The following is a 20,489-nucleotide window of genomic DNA, read 5'->3' as shown; positions in this document are numbered from 1 at the left end:
ATTTTCTCTCACTCTCTGGAGAGTTAATCACGCTGATGGGATGAACTAAAATAAAATACAGTTTTAGCTTAGCTTCAAATATTATGCAATATTCCCAATTTTTGTAATCGAAGAATATTAAAATTGGTTTTGTTTTGTACACCCAAACGACCCACCAGTCTTTGTATTTCCTCTAAAGCGGCGCTTCACAGATTTGACACATAAATATCTGTTAACTCATCATAACGGATACTACTTAGCCTGTAAAAACAATCATATAATGTCCTCTGGAGGACCGTTGTCAGCTTTGTGAAAATAACCCTCATGATGGCAACAGGATTATTTCCGCTTGGGTTTGGTGAGTACTAATTTAGCAGCAGGGTGTTCCCTGCCTATCTAACTCAAAGACGGGTCGCCTTTGTATTACTGGCCTCCACCTTTGTTGAAAATTCTGGCACGTGATGTTGACGGAACAAAAAAGGCGGAACTGGAGGGCAGTGCAGCACCCGGACAGTCAACAGCGTGCTAGAGTTATCTTGTAATTAATCTTCAAAACAGGAAACAGTTGAAAGCATGTTTTGATTTAATGAATCAATAATTACCTTTGTGAGACCAATGTGATTGTAGTGTGAACTTTCTACGCCGTAACTCAGAGACTAATGTTAGCGGAGCGGAGCAGCGAAGTCCAGCAGAAAAATGACCAACACACACTGCAGCATTAATACAACCTGAACCAACTCTGAGGTGAAGAAAGTCTGTTTCACCTCAGAAACCATGTGCCTGCTCAGCGTGTTGGACAGCCATGTCTTTCCCCGGAGCTACCGGTGCAGCAGAGAGGCTGCTCTCCGCTGCTGGAGACATGACATTAATAACAACACAGCTCCCCCTCAGTTTGTTACTCTCATACAGACAGGAGACTATAAGATGCATTCAAATTAATTAATGCACGTAACTTTTAAAAATATAAAAAGGCTGCGGACCATTTATCTTATCTGTGAGTTCTGTTTCATATTGTATTTCAGTGGATTAAGGACACAGGTCAGTGGTTTGGCACACAGTATACTGGAGCAAGAGACTGAAAGTGCCCCCTTTTCTATTCATTCAATCAAGAATTGGTTTTGAATTGAGAATTGATTCTGAATCTAATCAAGTATTGTGATAGTATTGAATCAGGAGATAAGCATATCGTCCCAGGCCTACAAAATAAACACTTTAGTTTGTCACAACCTTTATATTTCATCTTTTTGTTACATCTTGGTATAAAATTTAAATCTGTATGGACACTTTCGTCTGTCAAATCCTGATTTTTTCACTCTTAAGGTGCATGCACAAACCATGTATGCTGCACCACACATGTTCTCCAGCCTTCGCCACCTTTGTCTGGTGGGAAAACCCTGACTAGAGGTCTGGAGTTTGAAAGACATGGAGGGGTTTACCAGGCAGGTATTGTCTAAAGGTGCCTTTACACTGTTCCACTGTGGGCTGTCTGAGATGAAAGTTGACATTGTGAGAGAAACCAAAACCTTTGGTTGTCAAACCACAACGGTGGTCCTAGATTGCACTGTGAGACGTCCACCGACGACTGACGGGGTGCGAGACAGTGTCAGAAATTTAAGACCATACTCTCACAATGAGACTGCTGCTACGATCCACGTCTACAAACAAACCATATATGTAGGGACCACCATGGATGTGTTCTTCTTAACACATTTGTGGTGCACAAGAACCAAAACAATGGAGGTGAAACAAAGAAGAACTTTGTTGACTTTGCTGCATTTTCAAAACATCAGAGTGGTGCAGATGGATGACGTGAGCAGATGACATGTCTGGTGACACACAATAAACTTACAGTCGTTATTGTTGCGCAGTCTAAAGGCGCCTCAATGAAGAGCACTATTGAGTTGCATTGTTGGAAGTGGAGGATCCAGTGTTTTTGGAGCTTTTTTTTGGGTCTTATATATATATATATATGAACATTTTTTAGCAATAAAGTAACTTGTTAGAAATCAGTAAAATTGCTGTTTGGAGGTAAATTTCTCAATTCTTTGTAAAATGGGAAACCAAACATCATTGCTCATAAACTCTGTCATTCTAATTTGTTTTCTACCCCACACGTGCACAAGCATCTCACGGTCATGTTGCTTAGAAACACATCTATAAAAGGGATCAACCAGCAAGATAATGTCGGCCTCTGCTACGTCAATTTTGACAATTCATTCTTTTTCAAGTACAAGTTCCATAAAGGCTGTCCTTTATGGTATTTACATGGCCTAAAGTGTTTAAATTGGTTAAAATGTCTTAAATAAACATTGTGTTTTACAGTATATACAACATTTATCAATCTGAAATCACAATTACATCATACAAGGACAGATAATTTCTTTGGAGCCCCCATCAAAGTGAAAGTCACCATCAATTCATCATTCTGTCATGAGTTGTTGATATAAAATTACTGTTCAGGCAAATTAAACTTCACTCTGACCAGAAAACATAATCATCTTTAAATGATACAGGCCCTTCCTTTTTTTTAGAAGATTTATTCTAAACTGGAGGGGATTTTCATAGACCCATATGATTTATGTGTAAGATTCTTGATACGGTGGTTTCCCCTAAGACAGGAAAGGGTGGTGGAGGAAGGATGGAGGAGATTGGGAGTAAAAGAGAGAGAGAGAGAGAGATGATTAGACAGACAAGTTGTAGCCAAATACAGACGGAAGGAGGAAAAAAAAAAAAGTGCAAAAGAAGAGGATTCATATATCTGCTATTGGAGCAAACTGCTATTGATCTATCATCCACACAACAAATGCCTTTTTTCACTTCAAAGAGTGGGAGTCAGTGAGAACAGATTTGTGTGCGTGTGTGTGTGTGTGTGTGTGTGAGTGTGAGAAAGAAGGTGAAAGAAGAATGTGTTTTTGACAGTTCAGCTGATTAAGGTGCTGGCAGTGAGGAGGAGGGAGGAAGTTTAGAGAAAAAAAAGAAGAGGCTGAAAAGTGAGTGGGAGATAAAATGATTTATGGGAGATCTGAAAGGAGAGATAAATGACAGCCAAAATATCAGATTGCAAGAATGGGAGCAGAAGAAAAATAAAGCAGGTGATTAGTGTAGAGAGAGAGAGAGAGACATAGAGAAAAAGGGAGGGAGGGATAGAGATGAGAGGATGCGATATCTTCAGACGCTCCTATTGTCCTCTCGAGCTCCACCGTCACACATGTGCACAAGCGAGCACGGAGAGGAGACACAGCGACGATCGTGCAATAATCCCGCCATGTGTCGTGTGGCAGCTAAGCACTCAGAAGAAGAAGTGATGACTAAGTAAATCGTGCGCACGCATCAAGTTGACATAAACTCGTTTATCAAGCAGACGCAGCTATATCACGACAATACATCTGCAGCGACTTCTGCAGATGTAGAGCAGCATTTGCTGTGTGCTTTTCATCCTCTTCCTGTTTCTCTTGTGTTTTTTCATCATCCAACTGCTTTCTATCTGTCTGTCTCTCTATGTTTATCTCTACCTTTCCATTTAACCTACTGTTCAGATGTATCCTTGTTGTAAGTGGCTTATTTTCCAGTTGAACTGAGTAGTATGTAAATGGATAAATTGACCCCCCTTCCTAAAAAAACAAATCTAATCTTTCTTGCTTTTTGAATGTCAGCTGTGGTCAGACTGAATTGAGGCCTGTTCCAGTAGAATCTTTCACCCGTGGCTGAAAAAAGTCATAACGTCCACAGAAACATCTCTGTTCTACGTCAATTTTAACACACGATCCCGTCAAGCTGCTGGCCTCCTGTTTGAAATTGATCAGAACCGCTCTAACCTCCCAACACTCATTGACCAGGTCTTCAAACCAGCTCCAGCTTGTTTGTTCATCTTAACCTTAACGTTGTGATTGGCTGCATCTTATCACGACTCTGTTTGTTTCTTTTGGCTTTTCAGCGACTAATGGGAATTATTCCCACATGGATGAGGAAGAGGAGGGGGAGCTGTGTGGACATGAAACGGAATTAAGAAGCTCTACACAATACTCCTACATACAGGAAAGGTGTGTGCTAGTGCATGTTAATCTGCATGTACTTGCAAGCATACATTTGTCTGTGTGTGTCTTGTGCTACCGAGTATGTCACGTTGTTTGTAGTTTGTCAAAGTGCAACACTGGCTCTGCTTTTACAGTAAGCCAGTTTCAGTTCAATTTGCACGTTATCTGCATGAGATATATCTTCACACAAAACAAATTAAGGAAATAAAATAAACAACGCTGTAATTAAAGAAGAAAAGTAACAGATATAACAGATCTCAGGAACTGAAAACCAAATGTGTGAACAGATACCACAATAATTCATCTGAATGCTTTAAAACGTGTCTGTTGTCATTTTGTCTCATAATGTTTTTCCAGGGAAACCTCTGGCCCAGCTCAGCCCCAGTCTCCTACCCAGAACCAGAACCAGCGGCAGTTCCAGCATGTTAAAGCCTCCAAGAGCATGGACCTGGGTACGAATCCGCAGCACACTGGTGGGGAGATTTTTCTGTTTATCTACTCTGCATGGTGGCTGCATGCATCTTATCTGCACAGAGATTTAAATATTCCTGCTGATGCATGGCTGTGACACCGACGGCATGTTCCCTCCGAGCCACGTGCAGACTGACACCTATACAGACACGTACTGCATACTGAACACACACACACACACACACCTACAGATACTCAAACATGTCCTCTCTTTCTCCCTCTAACCGGCATGTATTCTTCTACCTTCTGAAAAAAAAGAAAAGATAAACGAGTCTCAATATGTGTCGCAGGATTTTAACCGTGCTTCATTACGCTCTTTTATGTACGCAAACAAATCGCAACCTCCGCGATCCCGCTTCGTTCACCTGTTGCTCTCTGATCGCTGAGTTCTGACGCGAGGGTTCAGTTGATATTTTACAAAAAGTCAACTTTGGAAATACGTGTACGTGCTCGTGCATACATCTGTGTAACATGACAGTGGATGCAGCGGCGCAACAATAGCTTATTGTTTCAAATGTCACTTCCCTCAGTCCTCCTCCTCAAGCTGACTCCTCTGCCATTTCTCGATGCATGTGTGTGTGTGTGTGTGTGTATGAGAGAGAGGGAGAAAATGAAACAAAAGAGCAGGAAACTATTTGAATAGCATAGGCATCCGTTTCTACATGAATAACAGACTGTATGTTCTGTGTGTGTCTGTACATTGTCCTTTTTTTTACGCGCTTGATCTTGACAAACACATTTGGAGTCGATTCATGTTTGCTTGAACGGCATGATGTGTTTTCAACGCCATCAAGCAACAGTAATAACAAGTATTTTATATACAGAAATAGTTCAGAGGGGAGGATTTCCCATCTCTGTGGATCGATATTATCCCTCAAGGGTTCTTATTCCCCGCCTGCTCACTGTCTCTATAAAGCTCAGGAGAGCACAAACAAGGCAAAGAAAGCTGAAGCTAAGAGGAAACAAAGCTAATTAAGTTTGTATGATAACTGTTCAGCCCAAAAAACATCAACATCAGCTTATGATTAGGAGGATATATTGGTTCATTGTGACAAATCGTTGTTTAGAGAGATCCGGAAAGCCTGGCTGCTCTGTGGTGATGTGAAGAGGCTGACCTTCACATGTAAAGCTCTCTGGTTAAAAGGGGTTTGGTTCTAATCTTCTGTGTTTTGACAGAACAGGAAGACAGTCGTAGTAGCGATAACAAACATACATCAATAACACGACGAGACTCTCGAGCCTCCTGAAGTTCTGCTATCAACACAAAATAGTCCGCTCTCGTGAGCATTAATTAGCAAATATTTCTTTGTCAGTTTACTTTGCCTTTGCATAACTTTATGTAAATCAGATTTTGCTTATTAGTACTTTATGTAAATGGTGGCCGTTAGTGTTTTGTGTATGAAAAAATGGAAAAAAAAAAGGGGGAGAGAGAGAGAGAGAGCATTCTCAGCATTTCATTCATGGGTCAGTTACATAATTTCATTTTTATTTAATTTGCCCTGATTTCATTTTCCACCCCAGTCCAATTAAAAATTTAGGAATAATTTAAGATCAGTTCCAGATTATGAACTTCCTCCCCTGGTTATTACTGTCAGTCCCACACTGTCTCCATCTCTGTCTGTCTCTCTCTGTCTCTGCCTTCGCCTGTGTCGGGGGTTCGTCCCTCTCTTTGTCTCGAGGTTGGTTCACCGCGGATATGAACAGAACAACAACTCAGTTTGGGATTAAGCTACACAGGTTACATTTGAATTAATCTGAATGAACGTGTTAGTAATTATATTAGTTCAAACTTTTGATTTTTTCTTTCAAATGCAACGTGACATCCCGTATACGCGTATGTGTGTCTACATGTGGGTATCTGTGTGAGACTCCCTCCTTTATGACACGCCTGTGTGTGTGAGTGTGTGTCACACACGTGGCATCTACACATCTGCTGAAGTAGACACACACGCACACCGTGATCCACAAACTACTGGGCTGCTGAGGCAGTCGTGTTGATTTGCCGCAGACAGATGCTGTCAGACACACACACACACACAGCTAGAATTACACTTTAGGCTTGGTTTTCATTAGAAAGGTATTTGTAGGGAGAAGCCATGTTACTGCTTGGTTTCTGTGGTCTGAGTGTGTATGTGTGTGTACTGGCAAAGTGCTACTAGTCAATGTGTTCCTTGTTGGCATCGGGCTGCTCTGTGGCTTTAGGAGGAAGGGAGAAAAAGCAAAAGAAAAACTTGTAAAAATGAAAGGAGGATTAACAAGGAGTAATGATGGAGAGAATGGTGAACAAAGGAGACAGAGAAGGAGGGGGGGGGGTGCCGCTAAACGGGACGAGTGTAACCGAAGAAAAAATAAAAACACTGAAGGAGAGAGGTGAGGGTAAAGAGCAGAAGGTGAAAGGGACAGAGAGCAAAGCATTGACTGAGAGGCGAAAAGAGAGAAAGAAGATGAGAGATTGAAAGAGAGAAGGGAGGGTGAGTGACAAATGAAGTGAGAGAGAAGAGAGGAAAGGAAATGACTTCAGTAGCAGTGAGGCTAACTTAACATCACAGGAGAAAAAAAAAAGCAGCTAGCACTGCAATCATGTAAAAAGAGACACAAAGAATTATAGTGTGTTAGAGAATGATGGAGAGAAAATGAGAAGCCCAGGAGAAGGAGAAATGCAGAAAGATTACAACTGGATTTGGGTTTTTTTTTTTTTTTTTTTAGGAATAAGGAACACATGGACAGCAGTTTGGCTTTTGCACATTTGGCAACAAGAAATGGAAAATGTGGAAGTCAAAAGGAAAGGGAGCGTGTGTGGTTCATTAATATATGCATATTTACATATGTTTCTTTTGTTTCAGTGGCAGACGAGAGCAACGTAGGATCCCTGGTCGGAAACACCGCAGGTGAAAACACTTACAGCCTACACCTGCATATAATCTCATAATCAGTCATACACACACACACTCAGGAGCACAATTAGACGCACGCACGCACACACAAATCACTCAAATCAAAAAACAAACAGAACCAAAACAAAAAAAGTTGCACCTGATACCTGAAAATAAAAGAAAGATCAGCACACAGCCAAGTTTCCTCAAGTGCATTGTTGCATTTCATGTGTGTGTTTGTGAACATATGTGGACTCAATTTCTACTCAGAATGAATGAAAAAAGAAAAACAATATACACTATGTATGCATATATGTATATATACTCCACCACATTACAAGATACAAAAAGTTCTCTATCTTCTCTTCCAATTTAAAATCTCTTTTTTTTTTTTGTTCTGTGAGCAATCAAACCAGCTTCTTCTGTCTCTATCATTACTTTGCAGAGTGTTTGAAGCCCCTATATACCAGCGTCCCTCTTTTTTTTTTTCTTCCCCCTCTCCAGTTTTATGTATGCCACTCCACTTTTCCTCCCGCATCCCCGGTTCTTCTGTCTCCTAGTATACCCTCGGCTCCTCTCAGCTTCCCTCTAGAAATACCTCCTTAATTTAGCCGAAGTGCAGATGAAAGGGAGCTTTGGACGAGGAACTGGAGAGAGAAGAGAAGGGCAATACTATGGCCACTTCTTAAAGATACACGTAGACAACCTAGTTCCTAAGGGGTAAGATAGAGAGAGAGAGGAGAAGAGATGGCGGATGCTTCAGAACCTCTCACCTTAGTGGGCTGCACACACTTCTTTTTTTAAAAGTTTGATGTCAAACTTTTCTTTTTCTCTTTTTGCCTTGAAGTTTCATTCGTGGCTACTTGAATGTAAGAGCACTCAACTGCATTCCACTCTATGCAGGTCTGTCTCGCTGTATGCCACTTTATGCTCGCCAATCAGTCCAGCCTTTTTTTTTTCCTCCACATTCTTCTGTGTCTCAGTTTTTATACACGGCGGTATTGACTTTTATGTACGAGGTGCATAACCGTTTGAAAGAGAGAAAGCAAGAAGGCATGAGGTGCATGAAGGACAAGATATGTGAAGAATGCAAGGCAGAGTTTTAACATGTATTTTACTAGATTGAACTCCTAATAAAACAATAAAAAAAATACTTCTTACAGCTCAAAAGATGGGAGGAAAAAAATGTTTTTTTTTTTCCGTTTTAGTCTTCCGTTTCTTATTTTGGGTTTGGAGCTTAAGTGTAACTGTAGTCTAGAAAGCATGCTCAATGAGCCAGAACTCGGGACAGTGGTTAAATGTGTTCTGGACAAGATGTGGTGATGTAAAAAGGCAGGCAAGGGAACATCTCGTACAGGACAAGAGGATTACCTCAGAGGGATCAAAATGGTAAACATAAAGAGGTAAGGCTGTGTGGAAAAAAAAATACACAGACAATAGACATCTCTCTAGTGTCATCGACTCTACATTACAGACAGTATATTACAAAACACAGCCCTAACTTTTTTGTTGCCAGCACATGTAATCTGAACATCTGTTTATTTTTTCTGCTTAACTTTTATTAACTATGTCGACATTTACGTGGTCCTGTTCACTGTCAGAAAACTGTAAAATGGAAAGACCTTGAATAAATATGAATTGCCGTGTAGAAGGGGAATCAGTCTCATTGCCAATGTCTTTACTTTGTATTTTACTACCTGGAGCGCTTTCTCCATAGGGTGAATGAAATACAACAAGGAAATATGGCTTGTAATTCGGGGTGAAGTTATGAGGCAACTAAACTTAAAGTTGTCAAGTAAAAGTTGATTATTTTTCATCACCAATCCCAAATATAGTAGTTTCCCAATTGCTGAACGTGGGAATGCAGCTTTATTTTATTCCCCTGGTTCATTTCAAGACTTTTTTTTTTTTTTTTTAACTCAAGCCTATTTACACATTCCCCATACCTGTTGATTGTCAGCATGTCTCCTGTTTTATAATGTCACTAAGAGAGCTGTTAAAGTGAGTGTGTGCCTGGCAAGCATGACACTTTTTTTCCAAACCCACTTTCCTTTTGCTGTGATGTATTTTTTTTTATTTTTTATAATTGATATGCTTCCAACAGCCCTGTGCCAGGACTTCAGACAGCTGCGCGGACTTTGGTTAAAGAGGGGGCAGTGAGGGGGTGGGGTCCTGGGAAGTGAGGGAGTTTAGAAACAGTCAGTTCTGGGAATACTGTTTTCACTTCCAGCAATGGTCTTTCCCTCCACACCCCAAGAAACCACTGAGAAACTACACCACAAGTACACTCTCTCTCTCTCTCTCTCTCTCTCTCTCTCTCTCTCTCTCACACACACACACACACGAAACTTATGGTAATATTATGGTAATGGAAAGTCTCCATCATCCTGTGGAAAATGTGAGCCTTGGAAGATTTCATATTATATTGTAATTTAGCTGAATCTGAGATGCAAAGTGACGGAAATGGGAGACCATATTACAAAGTGTGTATGTATGCATGTGTGTGGAGACTTTCCCTGAAAGTGAAAGGGTGCGTATGAGTCTGAGTGTTCTTGTGACTAAATGTTTTTTTTTTTTCAGTGTGCGGGGGCTGCAGTTTAGCAAATTGTGTAAATTACGAAAATTTCTAAATAACCGCTGCACAGAAAAGTCTCGAATTCAACACAGGACGCACAGAAAGAATTGTTGGCAATACACCACAAGCTCTGTGTGTGTGTGTGTATGCGTCTTTGTGGTCAGACATGCCTGACGTTTCTGTGGTGGCACAGAGAAATAGGGGCTACAATCATTCCAATAATTAATCAAATCAGCTGTGGAAGAGAAAACATGTGTTTCCCTTAGGTTGACTGCTTAGGGGTGGTGCTGCGGTGGGGTGAGGGTGAGGGTGAGAGTGGTGGGGTGGGGTGGGGGGGTGGCGGTAGCAGAGAAAAACTTGAAAGAGACTCAGCAGCCAGACATTTCTCTGTGCTCTGTTTAGGAGCGGCTGAGATTGACACTGAAATGACAAGAGCCGGTCCACCTTAATGGTCGGTCCACTTTAAGTGAGCCTTGTCAGGTTAGACTAACCCATTGTCGCTAACTTCAAGGCTGACCCCCTTCACTTTTCCAGCAGTTGGGGAAACAACAAACGAGGCTTTTCTCGGTCTTGAGAAGCTGCAGCGTTTATTAAATGACACGGTGTAGCCTGCACTGTGCATTTACCGCCAGATTGACAACTTACCGCTAACCTTTTCCTCTACCCGACTCGCATTTACCGCCACTTTTCTGTCGCTCGCACTCTCCACTCGCACACATGCACACACATTATGCGCCGCCCTATTCCTTAAAGGAGCTACACTACTTTTATAACAGTACCTTTCACGTAGATGAAGAATGAGGAAAGGCAGAATAACTCAAAACAATTCCACAGTAACTAGGGTGCTATTGTGCTTGCACAGTGTGCGAGTGAAAATCATTAGTAGCCTATTGATATTCATGATCATGTGAAATTTTCAGCAGCGGTGCTCATAATTTTGCGGTGGCAGTACGCTGCTGCAGAATGAGTATAGGGGAAACACTGAGGGCAATTCCACTTAGAAATGACTCAAGACACTGTCATAATATATAGATATATGTGAGCTATAATATGTAGCTCACATAAAGAGTGTTACAGTGAAGAAAAGAAAGACAAAAAAAACAGAATATATCAGTCCATATCTTTCTCCAGTGTAGCCCGATTCTTTCCTCAAGCCACTTTAAATAGGACAGTACAGTCAAACACTCACTCTCATGCACTGAAATGAAAATTGCTGACGGGAAATAAAACAAACGGTTGCAGCTGTGTTTCTTTCACCGTGTTTTCCTTTGGTGATGGGGACAGCCCAGAGCCTCTGTGTCTCCCAGAATCAGTATATGAGAGATGTTTCCTTGTGAAAATAAATGGTGAGCAGTGCATATCCACAGGAATGATTAAAAGCTTGTCATGGAGAAGGAGAAAGCGGCGATCTGCGTGTGTTTATGTCTAGTGAGCATATGCACCCTTGTGCAAAAAAAAAAATCTCTTTATGTATGCAATAAACAAGTGTTTTAAATGAGTGCAAGAGTGTTTGACAGACAGAAAGAATGAAACTCTTAACCGCAGTCCTTACACAGACGTTTGTTAAGATTTGAAAACTGGCTAAATGATAAATTATTCCGAGGAGACCCATACTTGTGGCGACACTCTCATTCACAAACACTGACATGCCTAAGTTTTCCACGCAGCACGCTGGTATAATGTAAATACTGTAGCCAAAATGCTTGTCTGCTTTTGTCGTAACTTTCTGTTTTAATGTCTTCTTTTTTGCTAATTTTTTTTGTTCCTCCACCCACCACTAGTGCTCTCTCTCTCTCTCTCTCTCTCTCTCTCTCTCTCTCTCGCTCTTACTTGCCCTCACTCATTCTCTTTCTTGCCAACGCCATTCAGGCTTACAGGCTGACAAACAGGCAGGGGAGCTTAGACCAAACAACATCTCTCTGAAAATATGTTTTTGTGTGTGTGTGTGTGTGTGTATGATGCTGAGGGAGACTGGTGCAGTCCATTGTTTGAATCTCTCCCTAGTGGAACTTTGACTTTGATGACAGTCACACACTGACAAGACTCTGCCAAAACTGCGTCTTTAGAGAGCCACATCTCTGTATATCCCTCTCTGCCTCCCCCACTCTTATGATTGTTTCCTTCTTTCTTTCTCTTCATCTTTCTCTCTCCTCTTTTTTTTTCTAGGTTTTTTTTTTTTTTTTTTTTCAGTTTTCCATTGTTTCCCGGTCTCTCTGGCTCTTGCAGACTTTGCTGTGGATTTAACCTGAAAGCCACCTTGTTAGGATGATGTGGATTGATGGATTGATTTGTCACAGGGAGAGCAGTACGTCTGCGTCGTGTGTGTGTGTCTGCGTGGGTGCGTGCATATATGTGTGTGTGTGTGTGTGTGTGTGTGAGTGAACGCCACTCGACAACGCCACCACACATTAGCTCTTGACAACCGTTCTTAGACAGAGAATTCAAACAACTGAACTAAGCAATCCCTGTTTTTTCATCGTTTTACCATTATACCTCCCTTTTGTGCGCGTTTGTGCTTGAATCTGAATACCTTTTGCTTGTCTATGTGTTTTCTTTACAAGGTATCCGCCTCTCTCCTCTGTATTTCGCACACACTGACCTTTCCTTGTCTTTGTGTGTACTCTTGGCTGCCTCTCTGTATATTGAATGCCCTTTGACCCCTCTCCATCTCCCCCAGTAAGCCAATAAAGGTGAGCAGTAATCAGTAGATGGTCAGCGCTGTCGTTCCTTCGCCGGTACAGCCATTTATCTCTATCAGTCTCTACACACTGATCGTACTGTACTCTATACTGTATGATGCTTGAGAGCGAGAGGCACAAAGAGAGGGGCGGCCATTTGTTTCTGTCCTGGACTAATCGGTTACATTCCCTGTGATGGATTTATTTTCAAAGAGTTTTGTGTGTCAGTGGAGGAGTGTGTAGGCTCGCTCGTGTACATGAGAGATACCGCAACAGTCTCTCACAAATGTCGTCCACATCTCGAAACACAGGTGCAGCACTGTAGGTTTTAAGTTAAGTTGTCATTAACTAATGCTAAATGTTTTCAGAGACTTTTTTTATACAGTGACAGATGTTTCCTTATGTTTAAGGTTGTCAAAGTTAATCTTGAGTAACAGCTAAATTTGAAAAGTAGCACATCAGGGATCCTCTACTTGCAGACACAACAAAAAGATGCTGATACAGTACTGTAGGTGTTAACAGTAAGGAAACAATGATGATGGCAGGGTTATTGATTGTGATTTCTATTGCTGCAAACACTTCTTTGTTCACTGTGACAAAATTACTCAGTGCAAATGAAACAGGAACTGACTAAATGATGCATTGTACCCTTTACTCTCTGTTCTGTGTGTCAGTTTAGATGTGAATCGGAGGAAATTAGAAAATCATTATTAGATTGCAATTGATGGGAGAACTTGCAAGCGTTGCAAGTCTATAGAGGTTTTTAGTGCCTGTTTAATTACACTTTTATCAAAAGACTTAGCATTCAGTACTCCACACAGCTCATGTACAAGGATAACAATGTAGAATTATCATGAGCATCTAGCATTAAAATAGATCATTATGCTTAAGGACATGGAAAGGGAACATTGGCTTCTGTTGGTTTCTGTGGAAACCAGGCCAACCATGCTACATCTTTGAATTATTACTATATTTGGTACAGGTCTGGTGATGAATGCAATTTAGATCTTCTTTCTGAACCGTCGCTGTTCATCGCAGCGGCATCTGCATCACGCTGAGCAGGAACTAGTCGATACCGTTCTGAGACATGAGACTGAGGATGATGTCACATGTTTTTTTTTTTATGGTTTATGATGCCCATTCAATTATTATGGAGCCCCTGTGGGATAGCAAAACCTCATTTCATCTTCTGGGAGATTGAACCACATAACACACACACACACAGCCACAACGTACAGTAAATACGAGGCACTTAGCTTACAGGAATGATGCTCGCACCACAGTATAAAAAGATAGCAAACACACACACTCAGTCACACACACAGGTACTTTCCCCCAGAACACACACATCTACCTCTTAGGAGTTCTCCGTGGTTGAGAAAGTCAGTGATTTCATAAAAACAAGTTGTTTCTCAGGGCAGTTTGTACACAGTATATCCAGTCATAGTGACTGCGGTGGGAATTGAACTGCATGTGCTTTAATGCTGTAATGTTTTTCTTAAACTCTGGGTTAGAACACAAGGGAACTTCAACCGATGGGAAGTTTAAGTCTCTCCTCACTGAAAAAAAACAGGTTTCTGGCTGTAGAAATAATACAAAAATAGAAAGCAAAAATTGAGCTGTATCTCCTTTTCAGAACCTCTAAAGTGTGGTTTGGTGCCGTAGAAGTCCGTGCTGTTGCTGAGTCTGCTGGCTTTGTTGCTGCAGCCTGCTGCTAAGCCGCTCCTTGGTGTAATTTTGACTTTCAAAGTAGCCCATTGCATTCCTGCCAACAAAATAGCCTTGGGATAGCTTGGTGTTCTCTCTCGTTTATGTTTTGTTTTTAATTCTTTCTTTCTTTCCTTTCTTCTCTCCTTCTCTTCCTCTCTCTTGTTCTCACCGCCATCCTCTCTCTCTCTCTCTCTCCCTCCGTCTTTCCCAGGCCCACTTGTTTCTTTTTCTATAGCGTCCTCTCACAGTTTCTGTTTTTCTCTGCCAACCCCCCACTCTCATATCTTCTCCCTCAAACCACTTTGTTACTCTTGTCTTGCTTGTCATCCTCTCTCTCTCTCTCTCTCTCTTTCTCTCTCTCTCTCTCTCTCTCTCTCTCTCTCTCTCTCTCTCTTTAAAAGCAGCTTAATTCTATCATCTTACAGTTGGACAGCAGTAATTACATTTATGACACAAATCCTGCTACTCACAGCAAAATACTTTATGTGTGTGAGACCAAGTGTGTGTTTGTGTGTATGTTTGAGTATGTGGATGCATGCTCAGCACCCACTGTCTGTGTACTTACATATTTGTACGTGTCGTTGAGTGTGTGTGTGTGTGTGTGTGTGTGTGTGTACTGGTTATTCCCTGATAACCCAACACCACTAAGCTATTTATAATAGTATTTATTTCATCCTCCTACCCAACCCTCTGCAAACAGACATGTTTGGACTCAGAGGTCACTCTCTGTGTACATACTGTGTGCTCTTCTGTATTAGACTTCTTAAACTGACAGCAGTTGCCCTCAAACTTTGTAGTTTCCCCCCAGTGGAAAACGAACCTTGACCCCCAGCTCCTTGCATTGGGTTTCACTGAACAGCATCACAGGAACATTTCATAAGGAACGTATAAATCTACAGAAAGCCATGCGTGACGAAATAGTGATATGTACAAATCTAGGCATGTCTTTTGAGTTTTTAAGTATGCTGGATTATGAATGCATTGTAACTGAAATGAAAACGTTAGCCGCTTGTTTAGCTTTAAGGGTACTTGTGTTTTGAGAGTGTTGCTGGCAACTGCAAACATGTTGGCCTGAAAAGTTTAGAGTGTGAATAAAGGGAATAATACATCAAAAATCCTGGACATTTCATGTCAAGTTTATTCATGCATTCGGTGGCCTTGGTTCAAATGTTACTGGCAGCTCTTATCCACAGTCCTTAGAGCTTTAAAACAGTGGATTATCTATTCAAATGAGCATATGTAACCTTTATTAAGAAAACACAGAACTCTCCGCTCTAGAATAAAGATATGTTTTTGTATTCACTGTATCTCTTTCAACTTTTTTTTTAACCCTTTTCTTCAAAGATTGTAGACTGTGCTGTACTCTTTGGCCAATGATCTATTAAATTTATCTCTCGGTACATTTTCCTTCAGGCTGGTGTTCAAGAGTGCAGGGTGGGATCAAGTTTTTGGCAGTTGTAAAGTCGGTCATCGGCGGTCATAAGTAGGGCTGAATGGTTTATTGTGGTTATTTTGACCGATAATGCAATTGTGATATGATTTGCGATATTAGAGGGATCATGATTATTACATCATTATTCTCATTTTCATTGAGAAACATATTAAAATGATAATGGTGTGATTTTTGTGGGGATCTGTACTAAACAAAGATGCTTTCTTAAGTCTGTAGAATATGATGTGTAGGTCAGGACATCTCTGCAGCATGCAATGGTATAAAATGGTATTTTGACACACATTTCTCTTGAAACAAATATTGCGCCTCCTGCGATTTGAAAATTACGGTAGACCATATTGCAATTTTGAGAAAATTTCAATTAACTAGTCATAACCATTGCAGATGTTTTCATACAGGTGGGCTGCATGATACAGTTAAGTAATTAACAGCCCATCATGCCCTGTGACGTGCATAGAAATGCTGAGCACATCCAGTGAACCTTGATTTTGGATCAGGATGGCATGTGTAAAAGATTTAAGTGACTAATTGCAAAGACAAATGCACATTTGAGAGTTCAGTGGTATAACAGCCATAGACACTGGTCTACAAAGATGTGACAAAAAGTTTTTAAAGTGACATTACACAGTGTAGTGTACAGTACAGGACACTACCTATCTGTTTGAAAACTGTGTAGGATTTACTAGTAAAAAGGTTTGAATTTAATTACATTGCCTTGATGTTTGGCATTGAGTTTGAGGCTGTTATTGACTGAGAGTTTTAGGGTCATGAGCAAAAGTGTATTTCACTGATGACATAAAGATACCTGTTTTTTAACAAGTATTTCAATGAACAGAAAGTCTCTATTATTATGGGTTTTATGCCTATTAATCTAAGACCCTTTTACTATATAATACATGTCATAGAGTCACTGTCATTGAAATTACATTCCTGCAATTTTGTGGAATTTCTCAACATTTGATTTTCACGTAGTACATAGTGGGTTGAATACAGCTTTTTGTTTCAGAAGAGTATTATTTACTGTTACAGTGTGACAAAGACAGTTATCTTCTGTAATGTGTCTGTTCAGATCTGTTCAGCTTTATCAAAAAAAACCTACAGTTTCAAATTTATATTTAATATAGATTAACTACATGTCACGTAAATGATGTTACTTCTTCAGTATGAATGTCATATGGACTGTGTTTATGGATGGGAGTGTCACCAGTCATGGCCCTTGTCCATTTCCCCTCCTAGCAGCCGACTTACATTATGCATGTGCATACATTCCATGTGTGTTATTACTCTGTGTGTGTGTGTGTGTGTGTGTTTGGTTAATGGTTGTTTAAATAGATGTGGAAGTCACATCAACCCTCTCATCTTCCCTGCTCTGAGGAAAACACACACACACACACATACACACGCGCACACACACACACAGTCATGTGTATAGGGAATCATTAGCTAAAGTGATTCTGCTTTAGCTATCATGAATCACAGTGGCATCATATCGACAAGCCAGAGCCAGCAAGGAATCCAAAATGTGTGTGCGTGTGTGTATGTGTGTATAAGGATTACCAGTATTTTGAGCTGGCAGCAAGCCCAGCCTTCCTCCCTTCATCCCATTTTTCTCTGTCTTCCTCTCTGCCACCATGGTATTCCCCAGAGGAAACTTAATTTTCTCTCTATCTGTCCCCTGTGTCCCTCTCCTCCCCATCTCGCCCACCATCAGTGTCTCCCTGTTTTTAGATGGCACACCGCGGCAAACTAAATTGGAAGGACACGTTAACTTCTCTCCCCTTTTTTTGTGCTACAATCAGCAATCATCAGACATGGTGGGAACATTACGGGGGGTTTGAAGCTGAACTTGGACCAGCTTCAGCAGTCAGAATGTCATTGGCTTTGGTTGGGTCTCTGCAGCAGCATAGCAACTATTGCTAGGTAGCCTGCTTAATGCAGAGCCCGCAAGGGTGGCATGCCTCGCTATTTTAACCCACTTGTGAAGTGTATATGCAGGGAAATTGTGAACCTTCACAGCATCTCTTTGCTTTACTCTCCCTTGAATACTTCCACTATTGCCCTGTCTTATCATCCATCGCTCTCCTCTTCATCATTCTTTCTGCTGCATCCCTCCCTCCCTCAGTAATATCTCTCTCAGTATACTTGTAATGATGGATGGAGAACCAGTAACAGTAAAGCAGACCTCACATCCATCACAAACTCAACAACAGCATAGTTAACTGCATCATTTTTTTTTTTTTTTTTCCTTTCTCTGCTCTCCTGTGTGTAGCCATGTCATTGTCTTTCTGGCTCCTAGCCAGGGTCTCCATGGGCTTTTTAACCCAATCAGAGCAAAACACAGCAGGGTAAACTTATTATTTGACAACCTAATCAGACCTGGGAAAAATGGGCGCATCCCACTAAACCATTTCGCTCTATAAAATATAGATAATAAATGTCAGCTCTGGCTTTATGAGGTAGTTTTATTGTTTTTAAAATTCAAATGGTTTCAACTGGCGCTGATACAAAACGCATCTCTTACCCTATATTTTTCTCTCTCTCTCCCCCCTTTTAGCTCCATCAACTCCTGTGGAACTCGGCCCTACCCTCGGCCTGAAAAAGTCCAGCTCGTTGGAGAGTCTCCAGACCGCCATGTCAGAGGTTAACAGAAAAAACGAACTCCTCCCCTTCCACCGTCCTCGCCCGAATATGATCAGAGGAAGAGGCTGCAACGAGAGCTTCAGAGCAGCTATTGATAAATCCTATGACGGGCCGCCTGAGGATGATGATGGTAAGAGAGTTAGGGAGGAATTTGTCTTGTAGAGGCAAAAATAATTCAACACTCAATCACACTGAAACTTCAGAGTATTTTGCACTTTTGACCACGCCCCTACCAGTGATGTCACAACAGCAGCTATTTCACTCTTTACAGTTAATGCCATTTTCAAACTGACAGGGATTTAGTATCTGTATAATTCACATGTAACGGCTGACATACAGTATATCTTCAATGATGGATTCTTCATACACGGTGATTGATGCGTACTCATGGCTTACTTCCATGTGCAACGTATTCCCCAATCACAGTTTCTCCAGCAAAGCAAGACAAGGGGTATTAGCAGAAGTTCACCACACCTCAAAAGTGTCAACACATTCATTATTACGAACCAATACAGAAGCAATCGCCCTACAGTATGTGAGTCAATGTTGAGTTTGGCTTTAAATATTTATCGAGGAACTAAATGGTAGCTGCTCGGTTTTGTTTCATTGGGAGGTGCGGTTCAATTCCCAGCCGTGTTATTAGCAGCGAACTCTTATCAGTCACCACCAGAGTAATGAGTCGGGCTGTTTCAGATCACTACACTACACACAGGATAGGACTAATAGGGCATGTCAACACCACACACGCAGCGGCCACATCTGTCACCACCATTATAAACGTTCAACACTTGGAGAGCTGCTGTTAATTGACAGAGAACAGTTCTCTGACGCACACTCAGGAAATCCTTTTCTTTCTTTCTTTCTTTCTCTATATTTGTAAATCCGTGAGTATAAATGATATCTTCAATTCAACGTCAAATGTAAATGTTTGTCAGCTACAATCTATGAGGTTCTGAGAGGCGGAACAGTTTTACCTACTGGTGATTAGGAAGACAAACATCGCTAACATTTTGAATACTCAGTCAGGGTTCATGCCAATACCAGCACTTGAACGCTACCCAGGGCGTGTCTTGCCAAGAAAGGCAGTGGGATCCATAATAACGTGTAGCTGATGCATTGTGTCGGATCATTGGCTGAATCCAGCTAATACCACAGTGCTTCACAGATTCCAGTGAATTCAGTTGTCAAGAGGTCTTTTCACTCGGGGCTTTGAGTCACTAGCTTTGATGTTTTCTTGTCAGCTGGGATGGATTATAGTGGTGAATAGTTGTTTCTGTCATTCTCTGCTTGTCTTTCTTCACATTTTGCTACCTTCACTCGTGTGTTATACCTTCCCTCTCTTTTTGTTTCTGTTTTTCTTTGTTTGTCTTTATTCACACGCCATCTCTATAAGCGGTAGGGATCACTCGTAAAAAAGAGCAAATTCTTATATTTGTGGTTTGGAATGAGCTCTGCAACATGTTTAGGATTTAGTGGAGTTGAACAAATAGTCCAGTGATTTGCTTAATATGATAGCACAGGGCAAAATAGCTCACCTGCACAGTATCAATGTTGGTCTTTAGAAAAAAAATCAGTACGGAGAGACTGCTGCAACATCCAAGTACAACCCCATCAGTCTCGATTCACCAAATCTTTGAAGTGGGTCAGAACAAACCAGTGGTCTGCACACATTTTGTTTTCCTGACTTTACTGTTCAGATTTTAAGAAAAATATATATAAATACACCTATAAAGTATAAATAAAATGAATTATTTGTCATAAAGAACTCTCACTATAACTCTTGAATGTATATTTTGTGTGCGGACAGACATTGGTTTAGTGCACACACACACACACACACACACACACACACACACACACACACGTATACAATTACAATTTCATTCTGTTGCTAGACAGTTTTTTTAATTAAGGCTGAAGTGAATGTCCACACAAAGTTAAATCTCAATTGAAGTAACTAATTTAGTTTTGTTATCTTATAAAATCTGACAAGTGGTCTGTATGTGTGTGTGTGTGTGTGTGTGTGTGTGTGTGTGTGTGCGTGCGTGTGTGCGTGCGTGAGCGCGCGTGCATGTG

The 20,489-nt window shown here is 41.0% G+C and overlaps 1 protein-coding gene across 7 annotated transcripts in view; it reads left to right on the top strand.

Moving 5' to 3' along the window:
* The window catches only part of pard3bb (par-3 family cell polarity regulator beta b), a 227,837-nt gene that overhangs the window by 109,441 nt on the left and 97,907 nt on the right, over window positions 1-20,489 (top strand). For 6 of the 7 annotated variants that reach the window (XM_067603150.1, XM_067603151.1, XM_067603154.1 and 3 more), the window contains 4 exons: window positions 3,914-4,019; window positions 4,371-4,486; window positions 7,328-7,372; window positions 18,328-18,543. In XM_067603150.1, coding sequence (XP_067459251.1) covers window positions 3,914-4,019; window positions 4,371-4,486; window positions 7,328-7,372; window positions 18,328-18,543 — 483 coding nt within the window. The remainder of the gene's footprint in view (window positions 1-3,913; window positions 4,020-4,370; window positions 4,487-7,327; window positions 7,373-18,327; window positions 18,544-20,489) is intronic. The other variant, XM_067603155.1, reaches the window with a different exon arrangement.

Source organism: Thunnus thynnus, chromosome 11, assembly GCF_963924715.1.
Source record: "Thunnus thynnus chromosome 11, fThuThy2.1, whole genome shotgun sequence".
Taxonomy (NCBI): Eukaryota; Metazoa; Chordata; class Actinopteri; order Scombriformes; family Scombridae; genus Thunnus; species Thunnus thynnus.
This window is presented reverse-complemented; position numbering and strand designations above follow the sequence as displayed.